General features: G+C 36.8%; 3 protein-coding genes and 1 pseudogene across 5 annotated transcripts; 3 read left to right on the forward strand and 1 right to left on the reverse strand.

Moving 5' to 3' along the window:
* Nucleotides 1-1,848: 1,848 nt before the first annotated feature.
* akip1 (A kinase (PRKA) interacting protein 1) lies at nucleotides 1,849-3,422 on the forward strand. 2 transcript variants are annotated; one of them, XM_016255769.1, is made up of 5 exons: nucleotides 1,849-1,981; nucleotides 2,218-2,384; nucleotides 2,475-2,555; nucleotides 2,632-2,760; nucleotides 3,186-3,422. In XM_016255769.1, the coding sequence occupies exons 2-5, from the start codon at nucleotides 2,241-2,243 to the stop codon at nucleotides 3,327-3,329; spliced, it is 498 nt and encodes a 165-aa protein (XP_016111255.1). In that variant the 5' UTR covers nucleotides 1,849-1,981; nucleotides 2,218-2,240; the 3' UTR covers nucleotides 3,330-3,422. The 2 variants fall into 2 exon arrangements, with proteins under 2 accessions (XP_016111255.1, XP_016111254.1); XM_016255768.1 differs by having other exon boundaries at nucleotides 1,850-1,967.
* A 364-nt stretch (nucleotides 3,423-3,786) lies between these two features.
* On the reverse strand, nucleotides 3,787-8,442 carry LOC107569643 (uncharacterized protein C11orf16 homolog; annotated as a pseudogene).
* A 2,965-nt stretch (nucleotides 8,443-11,407) lies between these two features.
* LOC107569658 (zinc finger protein 143) lies at nucleotides 11,408-18,683 on the forward strand. 2 transcript variants are annotated; one of them, XM_016255785.1, is made up of 16 exons: nucleotides 11,408-11,513; nucleotides 13,557-13,672; nucleotides 13,764-13,853; nucleotides 14,088-14,183; nucleotides 14,323-14,403; nucleotides 14,516-14,700; nucleotides 14,920-14,985; nucleotides 15,090-15,203; nucleotides 15,316-15,391; nucleotides 15,477-15,602; nucleotides 15,717-15,896; nucleotides 16,054-16,281; nucleotides 16,367-16,500; nucleotides 16,685-16,840; nucleotides 17,270-17,413; nucleotides 18,368-18,683. In XM_016255785.1, exons 2-16 carry the CDS (start codon nucleotides 13,564-13,566, stop codon nucleotides 18,449-18,451), a joined length of 1,869 nt encoding a protein of 622 aa, XP_016111271.1. In that variant the 5' UTR covers nucleotides 11,408-11,513; nucleotides 13,557-13,563; the 3' UTR covers nucleotides 18,452-18,683. The 2 variants fall into 2 exon arrangements, with proteins under 2 accessions (XP_016111271.1, XP_016111272.1); XM_016255786.1 differs by having other exon boundaries at nucleotides 14,100-14,183.
* Nucleotides 18,684-19,432: 749 nt separating this feature from the next.
* Nucleotides 19,433-21,673, forward strand: LOC107569644 (wee1-like protein kinase 1-B). The gene is made up of 4 exons (XM_016255762.1): nucleotides 19,433-20,486; nucleotides 20,942-21,147; nucleotides 21,468-21,534; nucleotides 21,632-21,673. The coding sequence occupies exons 1-4, from the start codon at nucleotides 20,016-20,018 to the stop codon at nucleotides 21,671-21,673; spliced, it is 786 nt and encodes a 261-aa protein (XP_016111248.1). The 5' UTR covers nucleotides 19,433-20,015.
* The last annotated feature ends 344 nt before the right edge of the window (nucleotides 21,674-22,017 follow it).

A 22,017-nucleotide genomic window follows, 5' to 3' on the forward strand; every position in this document is an offset into this window, starting at 1 on the left:
ACAGTACACAAAATCTCTTGGATTACAATTTGCAACTAGATGGATGTACTGTGACTTCCTCTACAGTCAAAAATCTGGGTGTTATATTAGACAGCAACTTGTCTTTTGAAAATCATATTAACCATGTTACAAAAACAGCATTCTTCCATCTTAGAAACATCGCCAAGCTACGAAACATGTTACCTGTTTCTGATGCAAAAAAGCTAGTTCATGCATTCATGACCTCTAGACTGGACTATTGTAATGCACTGCTAGGTGGTTGTCCTGCATCTTCAATAAACAAGCTACAGGTAGTCCAAAATGCAATGGCTAGAGTCCTTACCAGGTCAAGAAAATATTGTCATATTACTCCAATTTTACAGTCTCTGCACTGGCTACATATTAAGTTACATATCAGTTACAAAATATTATTACTTACCTACAAGGCCCTTAATGGGTTAGCTCCTGCGTACCTAACTAGTCTTCTACCACGCTACAATCCATCACGCTCCCTAAGGTCGCAAAACTCTGGACTTTTGGTAGTACCTAGGATAGCAAAGTCCACTAAAGGAGGTAGAGCTTTTTCACACTTGGCTCCCAAACTCCGGAACAGCCTTCCTGATAATGTTCGGGGTTCAGACACTCTCTCTCTGTTTAAATCTAGATTAAAGACACATCTCTTTGGCCAGGCATTCAAATAATACATCTCATAATCTTGGACTGCAGTTATATCTGATCAAATGCGCATTATTATTCTTTAGCTTGGGTTAAACAAATTAATTTTACTTGGACGGAACTGCAGCTACGCTAATTATGTCTCTATTTGTTTCTCTGTTTTAACTAGGATTTACACAAGCTTCAGTCTGGATCCAGAACACCTGAGAAGAGATGATGCCAACCCCTCAGAGGACCTCAGATGATGCCAACCCTGAAACAACATACAGAACTACCAAATTTTGCTATAAGTTTGATTGCATCATAAAATAATTGCTGTTAAGTGTTCATTGTCTGTTTGATTACGTCTTTAATTGATTTTTCCGTACATTTCTGCGATATGTACATAAACTGACAGTCACCACTGATAAGCTACTACTAAATATTGTAGAAACTTAATTTTCTGTTGCTTTGCAATGATTTGTATCGTAAAAAGCGCTATACAAATAAACTTGAATTGAATTGAATATTAACACAATTAGCATAGATCCTACCATATATCCATTTACCCACAACTCATCTTCATATAGTATTGCATTCTCTGTAGCCTATACGGTGCTAGCCTATATGGAGCTGAACTGTAAAATATTAGATTTGCTGGGTCTATGCTAACCTTTTTTTTGGTATCTCTGTTTTCGCTGATAAACATAAGGCATCTTTACACAGTCAAGTTAAGGCTGCTCTGTACCTGCTCAACATTCTGTCTAGACTTAGGCTAATGCATATTTGTATAAATGCATTAATGCCACCTCTGAGCAGATTTTAGCATAAAGACATCTAAATGCCACTTCAGATGCACGTCTGTGCCGTCTTTGCAGTGTAAATTTGGCAGTAGACATACAGTATAGTCATAAATATGGCGAATAAGGTAAAAAGTCACATGACTGAAACAGAATATGTATTTTAAACGATTATTCAATATAAAAATACTATTGAACAATGTTGTACTGAACAACTTGACAGCTTGAGTGGTGGCAAAACGTACATAGCCTAATATATTTTTCTAATATATTATTTAAAAACAAATGTATATTTGTAGATTAATGATGAAGATAAAGATGATACTGGTGTTCTTGCTTGTGTCGTATTTTAGCCACGCACAAAAGACTTCATTTCCCAGCAGCCTGTGGGAAAGGAGGAAATACATTTCAACTTTCACTTTCGCTCCACACGCCCATCACTAACATACAGCGGCAACAGTTTGGAATAATTGATTTGAATGCGTTTATAGAGTCCAAAGAGTTAACAACGAACATTTTGGGCGTCATTGGATCGTAAGTTTTGCGTTGTGAGTTTTAAAATGCAGACACAATATCAAAGTGTATGTTCATATGATTGCCATACGATTAAAATTGTGGAGAAAAAAAAACAAAACAAGTTAAAAAACGCCTGCTTTCCGTTTCGAAATTGTAGCATAGTTTTCATTAATGCAATTACATGCAATAGTTCTTAGTATTATGACGCCAATGTTGTGACAATTGTTTTGTGGATATGATATGGAATTTCGGCCATATTCGGTTTCAGTGCAGTCCAGGACGCTTGTGTACATGGCCAATGAATCCTGGTTGGAGTCTTCCCTGCGCCGTTCATCTAAACTTGGGCAGGAGGTGTTGGAAAAAGCAAAAAGACGGTCTATAAGCTGTTCAAGACCAAGACCACCCGTGCTCGGTCACAATGAAAGGAACTCAGAGGTGTGTAGACACAATTCGAATTGGTTTGATCACTAAATAATTGATGTCCATGACACAAATGCTTGAATTTTTCTTCCCCCTGTGTTTCAGAGAGACATTTTACATTCAAACTTGGACCATGCTTTTGCAAAAATAGTGGACTACATGTCAGAAACTACCAGACAATGCAAGGTGAAAATGCTTTATTCATTTAATTTAACTGTGTTGAGATTTGAATTCGAAAAAACAGCCTGTACTTCTTTAATAGAAGTTTTATGAGACGGTGCACCTGGCTCAGCCCAGTGAGCGAGAACACATCTGTCGCTACCATTCCCAGCAGATGTTGAGGACTGCAGGACAGAAACAGAATGCAAGTGCAGCCATCAAACGAGACATTGTAAGTATTGACCTTGACAAAAAAATGTAATACTTTTTTGCCATTGTAGGGATTTTCACATTTGAAATTGATAATCCTGGGTCATTTTAAACCCAGCGTTTATCTTGCTTCATGTTTCACACTGCTCATAATTTAACAATTAATCCTGGGTATTCGCATGCTGACATTTCTCACTGCACATTCCTAAATCCTGTGTTAATGTTCATATTTGCATATTTGCAGTATCAGTGTCATTGATTGGACGAATGCAGCATGCAACCTGTTTACATGAAGCCCTACATAGGCTGTTGCAACTTAAATCATAAAAGCAGATAGGATAGGATAGGATAAATAAACTGATAGGAACCATATTTACCCAGGCCATAGGTACTACATTTATTCTGCAAATCAACTTTATAAAGTGGTTCATTACATATTTTTTGAAGGGTTCATCAGAACCAGAGGATTTCCTTATTGACGTGTCTCCAGGCACCTATTCCATCACAGCAGCAATGCAGGACGCAAAGCCACAGACGAAAACGGTCCGCATCAACGCTGGGGAAAGCATGAGCCTTGCATTCAACCTCTGAACTGCACCTGTGTATTATATGGGTGAAATTCTGTGCCTTAATTGAGGACTTGTGGACTTGCTCTAAAATTGCAACTAAAACTAAATGCACTGACTTTGACTCTTCTTGAGATTTTTTTTTTTTTTTAGTATTCATAAGTGTTACTGTTTTATACTCAGGAATATTTATTCATTTATTAATAGCAATCATGAATATATATTGAGCCATAGAAGCCATAATGAGATTCTGCCGCAATACAGAATATACATTTTATTTTACTTTGTTTATTCTTTAAAGTTTTAATAAAGTTTTGCATGGTTTTACATAATAGTATTTTGTATTTAATTAGTACACCAACCATAGAATGTTTGATGTACAAACAAATATTATATCTGAAAAAATAAAAATCAGCAAAAGTTCACTGACAATATTCATAACACTCTGAACTTTGGCTTTGGAACTATCAGTTTGGTTGGCTTTGAGCTGACTGCTACAGCTAGTGGTGATGGCGATAACTTTTGTTCAGTTGATCCAAATATTTCCCTCATATCAGTTTTGGTGAATAGGGAACCAGCTTAAATAAAGAGCTGTGATTTGTAACATAGAGTTATCTGTAAAGCTCCCAGAATTCCCAGTGTCTCCAGGCCAAGAATGGCTGATATTTGGACACCTGACTGCTCAGTGAGTCAGTACAAATTAAATATATTTTCATTATTTTGTAATATATTTTGTATTTTCTGGCACTTGTATTAAGACCAAATGGTTCTAAACAACATTTAGTTTGCCTGCAGACTTTTGCACCATGTACACTATTGTTCAAAAGTCTGTGGTCAGTATGATTATTATTATTATGGATGATAATGATTTTTAATGATTATGCAACAATACAGTAAAACAGTAATATGGTGAAATCATTCCAATATGCTGTTTTGGTATTTAAAAACAATTCTTATCTATGTTGAAAACAGCTGCATTGCTTAAAGAAACACTCCACTATTTTTGAAAATAGGCTCATTTTCCAACTCCCCAAGAGTTAAACAGTTGAGTTTTACCATTTTCGAATCCATTCAGCCAATCTCCGGGGCTGGCGTTAGCACTTTTAGCTGTAGCTTAGCATAGATCATTGATTAGACCGTTAGCATCTCGCTCAAAAATGACCAAAGAGTTTCTATATTTTTCCTATTTAATACTTGACTCTTCTGTAGTTACATCGTGTACTAAGACCGACGGAAAATGAAAAGTTGCGATTTTCTAGGCCGATAATGGCTAGGAACTATACTCTCATTCCGGCGTAATAATCAAGGAACTTTGCTGCCGTACCATGGGTGCAGCAGGCACAATGATATTACGCAGAAAATATCGGCCTAGAAAATCGCAACTTTTCATTTTCCGTCGGTCTTAGTACACGATGTAACTACAGAAGAGTCAAGTTTTAAATAGGAAAAACATCAAAACTCTTTTATCATTTTTGAGAGAGATGCTAACGGTCTAATCAGATTCAATGATCTATGCTAAGCTACAGCTAAAAGTGCTACCGCCAGACCCGGAGATCGGCTGAATGGATTCGAAAACGGTAAAACTCAACTGTTTAACTCTAGGGGAGTTGGAAAATGAGCCTATTTTCAAAAATAGTGGAGTGTTCCTTTAATATTTTGATACTTTTTTCAGGACTTTGATGAATAGAAAGTTAAAAAGAACAGCATTTATTTGAAATAGAAATCTTTTGTAACATTATAAATGTCTTTGCTGTAAATTTTAATAAATGGAATGAATCCTTTCCAAATAAAAGTATTAATTACTTTAAAAAAAATACTGCCCCCAAACATTTTAACAGTAGTGTATATGCTAAAAAACTAAGTCAATTCGAAAACTAAGTGTTTTTATTATTGTATTGTATTTGTCCATTTTGATGGCTATATCGTAAATATTTTGTAATTACCTGGTTGTTTGTGCTGTGGTTCTGCAGAACCCCTTTTCCAGTATCCCAGGCTGGTCTGGTTTCAGGATGAGTGTATGGCTTTCTCAGGCAGAACATCTCTGTGTTTATTGATTGGCTCACCAGTTCTGACCTTGAAGGCCTGTGTTTTCCAGCTGCAGTATCCTTCTCATTCTCATAGTCAGAGGTTGATGATGAGGATGATGAAGGCACTTGTGTCTGTTGAGAGTTCTGTAGTTCTTTCAGTTGGAGATCAACTTTCCTCTCCAGCTCATCTCTCCTTTGTTTACTCAGTAGTGGAGATGACATGAACACTGGCCAGCATCTCTTCACTAGACAGTGGCATGGTGGAATGGAGGACAGACTGTGGTGGTTGCACCGGTGACATGGAAATTCAAAACAATTTGTGGTGCCGCAGTGGGAAACCCTGGAGCAACATGGCCGGGATGAATAATGCTGGAGGTCTTTGATAATTTGTTCATAATGAGAGGGAGAAATCCATACTGCGAGCTGTTTGGGGACATGAATTGTCATCCCGTTCCAGAAGAGAACCTGGAGTCCCAAAAGACCTTCATCAACTGTAATGAGACAACAGATCTGAGCCATTTCCCTAGGTTTATAGAGTTACGCATATCACTAATATGCTGCTCACAAGTTTTGGTTCCAAATTTGTATATAAATCTTACTTTTAAGCGGATCTCTTAGCTCCATACCGGAAATGACCCTTCCAGGCCCATATCGTCTCATGGTTAAATGTTTTGGTTAAATCAAGCCGATCTCAGATGCCTGTCTGTGTGACGTCACACACTATGATAGCTTGATTGACAGTAGCGTTTCAGCACAGACTGGACTGGTGTTTTACCTTAGCTCCGCCCTGAGTGAGCTGTCATCAGTCCGCCATTGTTTCACCGCAGGAGCAGATGTAGACAAGAATGACTCCTAAGCGATTGAAGTCTTCTGTTGTTGGGTGTAATAAAGAACATAGCAGTCCTCATTTACCCCAGACATCTGAGCCGCTGAACTCGCAGTGGATTATTTGTTTCTGAAGGGAATGCACCCCCGATCTACATAAATGCGTCTATGTTCTTGCGAATCATTCGTGATCCAGCCTCATCTACAGAAGAAGTGAGTATAAGGTTTTGTAATTAATCTTTGCAAATCGCCTTTCCTAATAATGTGCTAATTAGCAAGTTTCACGATGAATGCAGCTAAAGTAAACAGTCTCTCTGAGAGCGGCTCGGAAGAGAGGAGCGGGGTCAGCAGAGCTCATTAACATTTAAAGGAAAGTGCTACAAAAACTGCTTGATCTGAAAAGAGCCGTTTTTGACAGAGTAAAACATTTGTTTTTTACACTACCATTGAGAAATTTTAACCAAACTTTGTTACAGACTTTTCATTAAGACCCTAAAGAATCATATCAACTTGTGGAAAATGGGTATCCTATGACCCCTTTAAGGAAATGTAATACTTTTTTTTCAGAAAGGATACATTAAATGGATCAAATGTGACAGTAGACATTAATGTTACAAGGTTCATAATGTTACATGTATCACAGTTTCCACAAAAAGACTGCTTTCAACAATAATAATAACACGTTTTTTGAATCTAAAATCAGCATATTAGAATGATTTCTGAAGGATCATGTGACACTGAAGACTGGAGTAATGATGCTGAAAATTCAGCTTTGCCATCACAGGAATAAATTATATTTTAATATATATATTAATATTGCTGAACATAAAAGACTTCTTATAGAAACGTTTAAAAAATCTTATTCCATTGACTAGTAGTGTTTATAATGATGTTCTGAATATTTTTACTACCTGATGTATGATTGTCCCCAGGTAGTAAAACCCATCTATCTCTCTCCTGGCTAACACACGGCAACCAGGAAAAAGCTCAGCACCTCGCATTACCCTTGCAGATACACATGATACTGTACTAAAAGGATTCATAGAGGAACACCTGTCAAGATACACACATATATATATACCACAATATAATTATTTATTGTGTTTTGTCTGTCTTTCACTCTTTTCAATTAAAAAATAAATTAAAGAACATACCAGCATGGTACAGAACAGACACAGCTTGTGCAGTTGTAGTATTGGACCTGATTGAAGTCCACTGAACGCCATGGGTCCTCTGAGTGTGACGGGTTTTGAAACAGGTAATCTGTTGAATGCAACAAACTGAGCTATTTTACATTTTAAAACATTTTTAAAAATCTGACTAACTAACAAAGGATGAACAGTATAAGTGGTGGACACCATTCAACATCTTACCTGGTCCACATTGCCAGCTGAGTTGAGAGTCATGACATAACAGCTTACTCTAGTGGTGGAAGTGATGTACTGCAAGAAGTCTGATATGTCGGTGTTCATGGGAGTCTTGTCTGATATGTAAAATGTATTCACAGGGTGCATCACCAGGGTTGATAATGAAGTCAGACATTGTGGTGGGTTGTCTGGGAGACCGCTGGTCACCAAATGGACAGACTGACAGGCAGGGTCAGAGAATGCTAAGGCCAGTGCTGGGTGGAGGTCTCTGCCAGGACTTGTCTGTAATGTGTGAATCCAGCTCAAGGCTTCATAGACTACATCAGGAGTGCAGGGCATCATGTGAGAAGACCATGGTGTAAACTAGTAAACTATAAATTGATTTAAAAAAAGAAATAAATATATATTTTTTATTAAATAATATAAGCCTAGCCCTGCGATGGTCTGGCAATCCATCCAGGATTTCCACTCAGAATAAACAGTTTGAAAAATGGATGGATGGTTGGTAGCCTTTTAAAGTATTCCTATTGAATTTGATATGACTTTTGGATGTAATAAACTCAATGAATTAAGATCAAAAATAATTTCTATGATATTTTATTTAAAACTATTTTTTAAATAAACCAAACATATAGCATGACCCGTATTAGAGACAATAATACTGCATGGACAAATAGGCTACCTATTTTTTCAGAGTGATTCGCTGTAAATTTAGCTTGTATGAAAAGCTGATAATGTAGAAGAGCGAGTCTCTGAGTGAAGCTTTAGTAATCAAGTTTTGAATAATAAGATTCTTCACTGGTCCCAGAAAGCCATTCATTCCCACAGAGGAGTCCAAAACAAAGGTGACATTTCTGCCTTTACCCATGAACAAGGGAAGGACACTTTGCCTGTGAGACACCTGAGGACTTGACGGCATTGTCAAGTCTGACAGAATAATCTGCAACACAATTGAATTTGCTCAGTTATTGTTGACTTAAAGACCAATCTAACTAGCTTCTGGTAACACAAATAGCTTTTTTCCCCCTCATCTTTTTGGATAGTAAGCAAATGTAAGAATGAGAAAATACACAAAAAACTAAACAACAATTATTCATACCTTTCTTGATTCCTAGAACACACTTGAAAACTGTAGCAATTTTTGTTCTGTACCTAGTAATGATCCACTGAACAATGATTCCTGTCTCTACTGTGTACCAAGGTTGCCATAGGGAGCCACTGACCAGCCTTAAACTATTAGTATGTCATTACATCCATCTAGTGGTGACAGAGAGCATCTGATGTGCACTTGGGAACAGGTTTTAAAAGGTAATAGTTCACACAAAAATTAAAATTTGTCATACTTTACTCACCCTCAAGAAATTTCTTTCTTCTGCTGAACAGAAAAGAAGATATTTTGAAGAATGTGGGTAACCTAACAGTTTCTGGTCAGACTATTTCTTTTTCATACTATGGAAGTCAATGGGGACCAACGACTGTTTGGTTACTCACATTCTTCAAAATATCTTCTTTTGTGTTCAGCAGAAGAAAGAAATTCATTCATGAGTACACAATTTTCATTTTTGGGTGAACTATCCATTATATCATTCCAAATCTGTATGCATTTATTTATTAATTTTTTTCTGTGGAATACAGCAGAAGGTATTTTATAGAACCAAACCATTTTAGTTACCATTTACTTTTTTTTTTAATTTTCAAAATATCTTTATGTTTTGTTTTGGAATGACATAGGGATGAGTAAATAATGCAGAATTTTTCTGTATCCTTTTAATACATAATATACATGCAAATTTGCTACTAATAACACAGCTACATATATATACATAATTAAAATCTCTGTGAAATATTGCTTAGTAAGTACATTGGTTTGAATGTTTGTTTATGATTTTATTTATATGTTTGTATGACCCACTCTACGGGCACTATTTTTATTGAGGTTCTTGAAATGACTTTTACCCTCTATTTATAAATCAGCATTCTGACAGTAAGATTAATGTGGGTTCAAGAAGCAGCAGCAATACTAAAAAGAAAGTGTGCAACTTTAATAATGTGGTTTGACGAGAAATGCCATTGAATGTCATCCTACACCAGAAACTGGCACCTGAACCTGATTTCAGAACCTGAGTGCTAAGATGTTCGTCCCGTGACAGACTCTCAGTCCAAAAATAGATTCATGTGCTGTCATCTCCTCTTCCACAGAAGCTGAAATGTGAAGAAGACACTGAGGTGAGAAAAGCTGATGAAAAATACACATTTTAGAAAAAGGACCCAACTTCGACAGATTAAAAAATACTGCAAACGTAATGTAATACTGCAAAACTCAAATAATCATTCCTTCCTTTGCAGGTCTCCTGCAAAAATGGACTCGATACACATTGTACTGGAATGCACTCATATTTTATATTTATTTATTTAGTCATTTATTAGACGCTTTTATCCAAAGCGACTAACAAATGAGGACAACTGAAGCAATCAATTGTAGTATTAAAACTAAAAACAGATCCAAAACTAAAACTGTATAAATACTACCTATACACATTTTAAAAATAAAGAGATTAAATAAAAATGACAAATGCATACAACAAAATTTCAAAACTTAATATTTAAATGAAAAACAAAAAATAAAGCTAAAAACTATTCAAAATATTAAAGAACAAAAGGTATGAGTATAATAATGATTCTAGCATAACACTAAGCCAAACACCAAAACAACAACTGCATGTGTATGTACAACCACACACACATATATATACTGTGTATACATTCATACTGTATATGTACATACACATTTATAAATTCAATATATATATTATTTCATTTCCATTTAGTTTGTTGAAGTATTAAAATAACTCAAATTAAATAAAACTAAAAACTTAATAAAAGACCTATACAGACATAATAAATTCAGACATAATGTAACTAAAATTAAAATAAATAAAAAGTACAAAAAAAACAAAACAAAAGGCAAGAGTTTATCAGTAATCCTAAAAAATAACACTGCCAAACACACATGCTAAAAAACAGCAACTTACTGACACATGGTAAGAAATGGTTATAAAAACTGAAACAGAAGCGAAACAAGTAATAGGAAAGAGGAGAAATTTTATATAAAACTTCAAACTGAACTGTTGTCTTTCACCTTATATGTCTTCAGATTATTTGTGCCAAGAGAAACATACGGTTGCCGCGCAACATCCCTCATGTTTTATTGTTCAAAATGTTCTCAGAAATTGTCTTATTGAGCAAATTTAACTTTAAAAAATATATACATTTAAATATTAAATTTTTTTTTTTTTTTACACATTTTCAAACATTACTGATTTGTATTGCTTTTATTTTTTGCATACACATCTCGTATTAAAATTATATAAAAAATAAGCAAGGAATACTAATTTATATTCTTCTGGAATAAAATCTTCATAATTTTAAACAGAGTATTCCATATTCTCCTTCAGACAAACAGAGAAATCTATTCCAACAGCAAAAGTTCAAGTCTTTACTGCACTGCATTGCCCATGCATCCTCACTCCAGCCATGACATAATGCAATTCAAAATGGCTACCAAGCCTTCCGTGACACACTGTAAATATGTGCTGTTATAAGAAAAATAAAACCACTGGTCACGTTATGACGTTCGAAGAAATGTACACAAACCCCGCCGCATCTATCCGCCAAATGAATATGTCACGGGCAAACACTGCTGTACTAGATTTGCTTATTCACGCTTGAACAATACACCCAACAGACCCGAATGGCGTCCCCAAGGTGCCCCTGAACATGAATTTCAGACAGCACGAATTCGCATGGACGGGCGTTCAGCCAATGGGAGCGCTGCACTAGTCTGCTTCAGCCAATCATATAAGCGTATTAAGAATCAGTGGAGGCGCTTTTCCTTCCGTTATTCAGGTTCTGGGGTTGTATTTTCTGCATAGCGTTTCCTGCCCTGGTGCATGGTGGTCGAACGAAGGGATTGTTGGAAAATTTTAGGAGGTTAGTATATAAATGTGTTTTTACCCAGTGTGCCTTATTTCCTCAGACGCCGCTTAGCCGGAGAGCGCGGCGATGGAAGTGTGGTGGAAGTCGATGTGGGATGAAGACCGAAATAAAATAATGAAAATGCATCGGAAGCGGTGTTTTATTTATTAAAGGCAGTTGGACGCAGCGTTGTAATCGGTTGCAACATTGTAACGTTCCGATTGAGATTGTCAAGTTACCGCAGCAACGAATTCATTGTGGGCTAACGGTCGTTCCTTTATGTTTAAACGCCTTTATAAAGGACAGTATTGCTTTGCGTTAGTTTCGGGGACGGCATAGTTATATGAATCTCACCGGCGATTATAGTATGTAAACATTAGGAAGCGGCTAAAGTAAAACGCGAGCATTGTTGTAGCATATTTGCTAACATGTGAGAGTTAGCATGACAGATGTTCTGTCAAATAATAAAACGAAGGACTTATGACCAACTTTAGCCGGGCTGCCTTTGCAGTCCTGTCTAAACATTTAGATACTCCTAGCGTTATTATTTACAAAGTTGTTTCGTTGTTGTTTGGCTAAAATGTACATAAGTGATGAAATGGCCATGTTAGCACAGTATTTTTACTCGGCACATGTGCAGAATCAAAAAATTAGTATTTCTCCATTTGAAAAATATAACTTTTTGCAGAATGCTATACCACACATTCTATGGCAAGCCGTTTTAACATTTCAGTTTCGTTTTTATTCCACAAAATAGCAATTGTCTTTTTATTGCTAGTAGTTTTATAAAAGTATATATATTTTAAATAATATTTTAATAGTGACGTGACAAGTAATATTCCGTTGCTGGAGGAAAATTACACATCTTTATTTTTTTTAATTGAATCTTCCAATCTGTGGTTGACGTTAACTTGACTAGTAGGGATTCTAGTTGTTGCTGGTGGTATCTATTCTAATTTTAACAGTACAAGTTGAATGGATACTAGAATATGTTCCAGTTGGAACAAGTAACTAGAAAGAGTTGTTATTGAACTATAACATTGACTCGTCAGTATATGTCAAGTAAAAAAAATAATGAGATGAGAAATTTTACAAGTAAAGATGAAAGAGATACTAGTTATTACTGGAATTTATACAGTAACTAGATAAATAGTTCCTAGAAATTGGATAGGTACCTGTAACATTTGGACTAATACTAGTTGATGTCTGAATCATAGATCCATAGTCACAGCACAGTTACAATACAATAAAATTAATAAAGTATTTTTAAAATGTAAAAGTATTAGGATGACAAAAATAGACTAATTTTAAGAAATTCACATTAAAATGACTTTATATAGGGTGCAACATGACCAAGTACAGTTATAAACTGTATAATACTGTAGTAGTAAAAGTACTAACATTCAGGAGGAGTAAACAAGCACAAAACTATTAATAACTATAAGAAAATAATATCCCCCCAATTTGTGTTTGCATTATGTAAAATTAATATTGTTAAAATAAATTTAGGGTCATACAAGTAGTTAATGGACTGTCTGACTTTTGTAAAATAACAATGAGAGTACTAAACACTGGATAGGTACCTGTAACATTTGGACTAATACTAGTTGATGTCTGAATCATAGATCCATAGTCACAGCACAGTTACAATACAATAAAATGAATAAAGTATTTTTAAAATGTAAAAGTATTAGGATGACAAAAATAGACTAATTTTAAGAAATTCACATTAAAATGACTTTATATAGGGTGCAACATGACCAAGTACAGTTATAAACTGTATAATACTGTAGTAGTAAAAGTACTAACATTCAGGAGGAGTAAACAAGCACAAAACTATTAATAACTATAAGAAAATAATATCCCCCCAATTTGTGTTTGCATTATGTAAAATTAATATTGTTAAAATAAATTTAGGGTCATACAAGTAGTTAATGGACTGTCTGACTTTTGTAAAATAACAATGAGAGTACTAAACAAAGCCCAATAAATCAAGGCCCTTGATTGCCTCTGGGGTTTAACAGTAAATCTTTAATGGTTGTTGGTTGGTTTGTACAGGCAGATCATGCTCTTAGCCCAGGTGAATCGAGACACCCAGGGCATGGAGTTTCAATGTGTGGACGGGGACCCGCAGCAGGTCACTCTTTGCCTAACAGAGGCAGTTACAGTTTCAGGTGAGATGAATGAGTATAAAATCTCTGCAACAGTATTATATTTTGTGCATAGTGCAATGTAGACTCATAATGGCTAACTGTTACTACACAGATGACAACATAGAGGGTATAGACACGGTGAGCTTGCAGGCCGTGACTCTGGTGGATGGCTCCACAGCATACATCCAACATAGCCCTAAAGGTACTGTAACTACACACTTAGCATTACTTTTGGCATTGAGCTATTAATCAGGTTATGCTTCTGACTGACTATTTCTATATGGAATATATGTAGAAAAAAAAATTCCTAAGACATTTTATCTATACTTTTGAAATTGTCCTGTATTCCATTAGCATACAACAAATATTGTGTAGTTATGAATCCTGCACAAATGTTCTTGCTTGGTCACTATTCAAGTCTTACAGCATATAATAGTTTCTCTCATAGAAAACAAAATAATGGAAGGACAAGTGATTCAGCTGGAGGATGGATCTGCTGCTTATGTCCAGCACATACCCATGTCTAAAACAGGTATTTCATATGAAATTAATTCTGATAGATGGAGCTTTATGATCTGTGACTGTCTAATCGCACTAGATAAGACACTGATGACTTCTGTGTTAAAAAGACCACACAATATTTACCCTTACGCTTTAAACATATTTCTTAGGTGGAGAAGGATTGAGACTAGAAGATGGGCAAGCTGTGCAACTGGAGGATGGAACAACCGCTTACATTCATGCTCCCAAAGGTATGTCCCTAAATAACAATATTACTGTGTATTGTGTATCATACAGACACAAATGTTGGATTCTTTATGATAAAATCAAATAAGTAAATCTCAATGTATTTAATCTTTTTAGAAACATATGATCAGGGTGGTTTACAGGCTGTTCAGCTGGAGGATGGCACCACTGCATATATTCAACATATGCCTCCATCCAACACCATCTTGGCTATCCAGGCAGATGGTACTGTAGCAGACTTACAGACAGAGGGCACAATTGACGCTGAGACCATCAGTGTGCTGGAGCAATACTCTACTAAGGTTAAGATCATTAACTTGTCACTTATTCTGTATTCTTATTTATTGCGTGAGTTTATATGGTTTAGTTCCCCTATTATGACGGAAATGAATGTGCAATGGAATGCTAAGCCAATTTACACTTGTGTACATACTTTGTGTACTGTATATGATGTTCCTTATGTTAATTTGTATCATATTACAGTTCATGTTAGAGGAAGTGTTATCTGTGTGTGTTTGCAGATGGAGGCCACAGAATGCAGTACTGGGTTACTTGGTCGAGGGGACTCTGATGGTGTGCATATGCAGGTACTGTCTCTACTGATACTATTTTCTGCATTTATTAAATAAGTAACTTATAATCGTAATGCTTTGAATGTTAATGAAGCAGTGACCCACTTTTGTGCGCTTAGATTGTACTGCAGGGTCAAGACCGGTCACCTAGAATCCAGCATGTTGGGGAAAAGGCCTTCAGATGTGAACATGAGGGATGTGGAAAACTCTACACTACTGCTCACCATCTGAAGGTGAATTCATGCAAGACAGAAGAGATACAATACACATATTTCACAGATGTGACATTGTCTCTGTTGTTAATTATCCACTTCTGAACTCATGTGGCTTTCTAAATATTTGTAGGTACACGAAAGATCGCATACTGGGGATAAGCCATACATTTGTGAACATATGGGTTGTGGCAAAAAGTTTGCAACAGGTAAAGATTTTCCCAAAAACAGTTGTTTTTTATTACTTCCAAGTTTTTTTGTACATGCATTATTTTTCTTTCTGCTGTCTTCAAGGGTATGGTCTCAAGAGTCACGTCCGAACACACACGGGAGAGAAACCGTATCGCTGTCAGGAGCTCAACTGTCTCAAGTCTTTCAAAACCTCTGGAGACTTACAAAAACACACAAGAACACATACAGGTGTTTGGCATATTTAACCAGCCTGTAATAATGGTTTCATCTTGTTTATAAAATTAAGTTGTCTTAAAAATATTTGTCAAATTTTGGTCTGTTTTTAAATTTGTCATTTTGTAGGCGAAAAACCATTTAAATGTCCATTTGAAGGCTGTGGGAGATCTTTCACCACATCTAACATTCGTAAAGTCCACATCCGTACTCACACAGGCGAGAGGCCGTACTACTGCTCTGAACCCAGCTGTGGAAGGGCCTTTGCAAGTGCCACCAATTACAAAAACCACATGAGGATTCACACAGGTACCTGTCCTATCAGCTCTGACTGCTTCCAACATCTAATAAAGCATACATTTTAAAGAAATCAGAAGCTTTGAGGTTGCAAGCATTTTTTTCTCACAAAAATAAGATATAATTTCATACCGTAAGCTCAAAAGTAAGTTTGTCTCATCATATTCAGGTGAGAAGCCGTACGTCTGCACTGTTCCTGGCTGTGACAAGCGTTTCACTGAGTACTCCAGCCTGTACAAGCACCATGTAGTTCATACTCCCTGCAAACCCTACAACTGTAATCACTGCGGAAAGACGTATAAGCAGATTTCAACCTTAGCCATGCATAAACGCACAGCGCACAATGACACCGAGCCCATAGAAGAAGAACAAGATGCTTATTTTGAGCCCCCAGCAGGTCTGTTTACTTAAATCTCCAGCTACAAACTATGACCATCTAATATTAACTGAAAATCTGAATTTTGAATGGGCATCTTTTTCAGAGGCTATTGATGACCCTGGGTTAATGTACACTCCAGCAGTGGTGGAAGATGACTCTGGGTCTGAGCAAGTGTCAGGATCAGAAGTCATGGGACAACATCATGTGGCTCTCATATCTCAGGATGGCACACAACAGGTCAGTGATGACCTAAATAAATTCCCACAAGTCCTATATTGATCACACACAACATCATCAGAACCTATTTTATTCCATACTTCAGTACTGTACTTGTATTTTGTAGAACTAGAGTACAATCTACGGAAAGGTGGTGGTATGCAGATATTTTCCAAGTAAATACTTGTTGTCTTTCCCCTCTCAGATTCTGTCTCAAGCAGATATGCAGGCTATGGGAGGCACAATTACCATGGTAACACAAGAAGGAACTACCATAACCATCCCAGCACATGAAGCGATGCTTTCCTCAGGAGGAACACATTCTATTACTATGGTGTCTGCAGACTGCACAGAGGGACAGGTAAGTGTTGTTACTTTAAGGAATAGTCCACCAAAAAATTCAAATTCTGTCATTTACTCATCCTCATGTTGTACCAAACCTGTATGAATTTCTTCCTTCTGTGGAACACACAAAAAAAGATATTTTGAAGAATGCTGGCAATCAATTACCATTTCAGAATTCCATTGCATTTTTGTCCATACTATGGATGTCAGTGGGACCCCAAACTGTTTGGTTACCAACATTCTTCAAAAAAAAATTATTTCTTTTTCCACAGAAGAAATAACTGCATACAGGTTTGTAATGACATGAGGATGAGTAAAAGATAACAATTTTCTTGTTTGGGTGGACTATCCCTTTAAATAGCTTGCATGCTACTGAGGGATTTTATTATTTTACTAAATAAATACAAGTTAAGCTTATTGTGTAAACTTTTTATTTACATTTTAGGTGGCTATTGTGACGCCAGATCTGTCTGTGTACCAGACAGAAGAGGGGGAGCTTGTACAAGATCAGGAACAGCATGTGGTTTCCACAAGCCCACACCCAGTCACACTGGTGGCTACTTCTAACGGCACACACATAGCTGTGCAGGTATGCAATATATACACACCACACACGTTATGGAATCTTCCTCTCACAGTCACATTAACATGCTCAGTTAGGATGGGTTGCAAAAGCTTAAATCATGTGTTTACTTTGCCTGAGAGTACATAATAAAACCTGCAGTAATTGCCATAAACCTTTAAACCCCTTTTAAGGCTGGAACATGCAATTATTGTCAAAAGACTAGACTGTTTGTTGGGGGGTTGCAACCTTCTTTCCATTAGGTGTGTTTTTTTAGGATGTGTGCTATAGATGTAGGTCTCAACTGAATTTGTTTTGTGGTTCTCTAGGTCCAATGTTTGAAAACTTTTGAAATTAAATGCGCTACGCTTTTCAGCATGATATAAATTATATTAAACTAAGCCAGATCAATTGTATTTGATACACTGCTGGCATTCATTTAAAAAAAAATTACTAGTTTTTTTGCTGATGACTTGATATACAGTTTTGTGGATCATTGAGAGAAAATGAGTGCAAAATGGTGTAACTGTAAACTTAAAATTGAAGTACACAAAATCAGTCACCAGTTTTATGCTCTTCAAATCTAAAGTTGTGGCTTCTAAATAACACTGTTTAATTAAGCATTGATTTCAGCTCTTAGTGTAATAATAACTGAGATCAGTAGCAGATAATGATCTAATATTTATGATTAGTGATTGTATCACTTGTCTTTTTTACACTAATGGACAACTAATTGAGCAAACTGGTCTAGTCCAATCAGCCTTGTATTGATCTTTACACTGATGAGCCATTCAGTTCTGATTAATGAGCCCTCATTGCCAACAAAGTGTAAGTGTGTTATTTTTTTATAGAAGGAGGGTGGTGACCATGTGTTGACCATGTGTCAAGATTGACAATTTTGAAATAATTTGTTGTACTGCATCTGTAAACAATTTTTATTAGATAAGTTTTACTAATTTTTTTTTCATTTCCCCCTCTTAGCTCAGTGATCAGCCCTCTCTAGAAGAAGCCATCAGAATAGCATCAAGAATACAGCAAGGAGAAACCCCAGGCATGGACGATTAACTCGCTAAACTTATCACTGTGAACTAAACGTCTCAAGGGTGGGTGAATATGTGTGTGTGTGTGTGTGTGTATGTATGTATGTATGTATGTAAGTCTGGGTATTGAAAATCTGTCAAGCATCATAGTTTTTCATAATGCTGACATCATGATTGCTATATACCAAGAAGATATTTTTGTGTGGATATGTACATAAGCGTTTTAAAAGTAGAGTTTTTCTGTATATATTTGATTATGCTATTTTTTGCAAGCTGTTAAGAAAAGGTCTACAATTATGATTAAAAAAAGATAAAAGAAAAAAATAATTTCATTGTATTGTATTCTTTGACTTAACATAACCCAATGCAGAGTGCGGTTTACAGATTTCAGTGTTTTCGAGCACAACAATCAAACTTAAAAATAAAAAAAAACCTGGTAGCATTCATTATATATTCACCATATACGTTCTAGGGACTTTCCAAAAATTATGGGGTTTATGTACATTACACAAAGAGACTGGAAACCCCCATTAATGCTAATGTAAAAAAAAACATTGATTTTAATTTTCATAATTGAAACTAAGACTGCTTAAGTGATTGCTATTGTTAAGGGATTGCCAGTCACTGAAGCTCTGCTATCAAAACAAATCCATGTGGCTAATTAAATGTACACCACCATGTAAACACTTATAACATGATTAATCTCATCAAATATAATAACATGTAATTATTGTAATGTGTTCCTGTGTCACCAAGAACGGATTACAATGTAGAATGTGAAAAACTATCTTCACTAAAGCATTTCATTGATCAAGTGAAAGATCAAACGAGACCATTACGTCGTAAGAAAAGCATTCGCGCCAAATTGAGGTCACAGTCCTGAGCATTTGGGGGGAGGGGCTTGTTGACGTAGAACCTACAGAACCTCCTATCTTTTAAACTTTAGAAGTCGGCGCTCATTGGTACAAACCACGTCACATGACCAACGGTCGCGGGAAGACTTTGAGCACGCTTGTTGGTGGGAGGAGTAGCTCGCCATTCAAACTAGTTTTGTAAACATTATTGTCTAAAATGACACGATTTGGGATGCTTTGACATGTTTTGAGATTTTACCATAGCTCGGCGTCTTATAAATCGCGGAATTGCTATCAGGAATTCATTTTTTCTAGTTCTTCAGATATCAGTTGGAAGTTTGTGGAGCAGCCATTTTTTCACCCGAAACGTCGCCGTGGACGCTGGTTAATACGATTACAACGTCGTTATCAGTTTTTATGCGACTGAACTGAACTCGTTTGGATTTGTCACGGAGATATCGGTCAGCGAGAGAAGATATTTTCCTCGGATAATCTGTAGCAGACAAGTTGGGAATCACATCGCCGTTTTTCTGGACTAACTGTTATTCATCAGCGCTCGGGTTGTTGCATTGCACGGCCAGTATTAGATATGTTTATCTAAACTAACGTTACATAATCTCTGCCTGATTTGCCAGCCACTTGGGCTGGTTTTTTATAGTTTTAAACTACTTGTTTTGTCTTTTTTTTATTAAGTTACGTTATCCTTTTACAAAAACTGAACTTTTGCCTGGAAAGATGAATTTCGTTACACGGAGGCACGGCAAGTCTCCAAATCTTAAACCCGTTCGCCAAAAGTTGCAGTTTTTGGTCAGTGACGGTGAAGAAGACAGCATTGAAGACGCGAACAACAGCACCGGAGCCGAATCGGGCTTCACGGAGCTGGACTCGCCGGTGTCCATGCGGCGCAGCGGCGATAAGAGGCCGGCGGACCTGGGCAGCAGCAGCCCGCTCAGCCGAACCAGAGACGACGACGAGTCCTGGGACGAGGAGGGGTTCGGCTCACCGTCTCGGGCAAAACCAACCTTTTACATGAAAAGCTCTCCATCGCCAAGGAAAAGTCCACAGGCTTACGACAGTTCACCTGAGAGGAGTTACATTCACGATGACATGGACGGATCCAGCTCTCCTGTCCCAGACTGTCCTGATACACCGCCCCATAAAACCTTCAGAAAACTCCGGCTGTTTGATACACCTCATACCCCAAAGGTTTGTAGTCACTGATATACAAAAAGCGAAATTGTAAACTTAAATTGTATTTTCTGTTAACTCAGAAAATTGTATTTTGACTTCGGTTCTACTTGAATACAAAATAGAGAATTTAAAAAAAAAAGTTTATTTATATATATATATATATTTTTTTTTTTCGAGAATAAACTGAAGTAGTTATGATTTGAAAATCAGCTCTGAGCCTTTACTAGGAGGATGAGTACACCTAGAGTGACCCAGATATTGAACTAACTGTACAAAGTTGTGTAACAACAGTGAATCAGTCTATTGATACTAGCACATCATTACATCATCTGAAATGTGTTATGTTCTGGCTTTCCCCGTTTTTGTGTACTGACTTGAGTCAAATCCTTCTGCTTTGATATTGGCTTTAAGAATGCGTTTTAAATGCTCTATAAATTGAGTATTAATTATGCATATCATTGTATCTACAGAGCTTATTGTCAAGGGCCAGGACAAAGGCATCGACGAGCCGGAGAGTCGCCCTGTTTAAGAATGTTGATTCTACAAGCAAAGCCTGTCTGGACGGAAGACGAAACCAGACACCTCTGGTAAACATCAACCCCTTCACCCCGGACTCCATTCTGGTGCAATCATCGACACTACAACGAAACAACAGGAAACGAGCACACTGGAATGAGTATGTTGACCATAGTTTAAACATGTCTTTTCTAGCCTTTCCTCATGCTTTTTTTTTTTCTCTAAACAAGTTAACCTCTAGTTTACGGACTGCTGTGAAGTAGTTTTAGAATGAAACACTATGGCCATCTTGGACAGGTTTGTAGGACCGTTCGTTAAATCCGTTTACTAATTCTGTTCCAAGACAAAAAGTTGGCGAAGAACCAGTTCCTCGTGTTCGCTCACTCACCGCGCCATGTGCTTAGTCAGGCCCCTCTGCTGCCCCCTAGAGTTTGTTGTCTGTGTTTACATCCTTTCAAATAATGTCTCTTCTTTCTGTAGCTCATGTGGAGAGGACATGGATGCAAGCGATCCTGAGATAGAGGATGAGCTCATTCCACCCTCAAAGGTACAATTTAATGGACTTTTTGTTATTGACTAGTTTATCTAATTGAAACTGAAAAGTAACTTTTTATATCAAACTTTGGGTGTTCTATATGACACAGATTCTGTTACTTGATGTTAAGGCAGTTTCAGCCAGGATTTAAAGCTTTGCAACACTTATGGAAAGAATTTTGGTGCATTCCTATTTGGCCTTCTAGTTAATACTGCTTTATTTTTGTGTCTAATAAAAACTGATTCCATAGGTAAGGGTCAGAATGGTCTCCCTGCACTTGCTTTCTCAGAGGTGCAGTGTTGCTCTTTACCAAATGGGAGATGTGTGCCCCTATTGAGCCCTGATATGTGAATGTACCAGATCAAAGATTTGTGCACCTTACTGCCTGTGAAAAATGCCTGTTGGGCCACAGAAGTTGGTGGGGCTTGAGTTAGATTGCCATTAAAATGAGCACTTTGGAGGCAATGGTGAGCTTGCCACAGAAAGCCTGCTGCT

Source organism: Sinocyclocheilus grahami, unplaced genomic scaffold (genome assembly GCF_001515645.1).
Source record: "Sinocyclocheilus grahami isolate Dianchi unplaced genomic scaffold, SAMN03320097.WGS_v1.1 scaffold1368.1, whole genome shotgun sequence".
Taxonomy (NCBI): domain Eukaryota; kingdom Metazoa; phylum Chordata; class Actinopteri; order Cypriniformes; family Cyprinidae; genus Sinocyclocheilus; species Sinocyclocheilus grahami.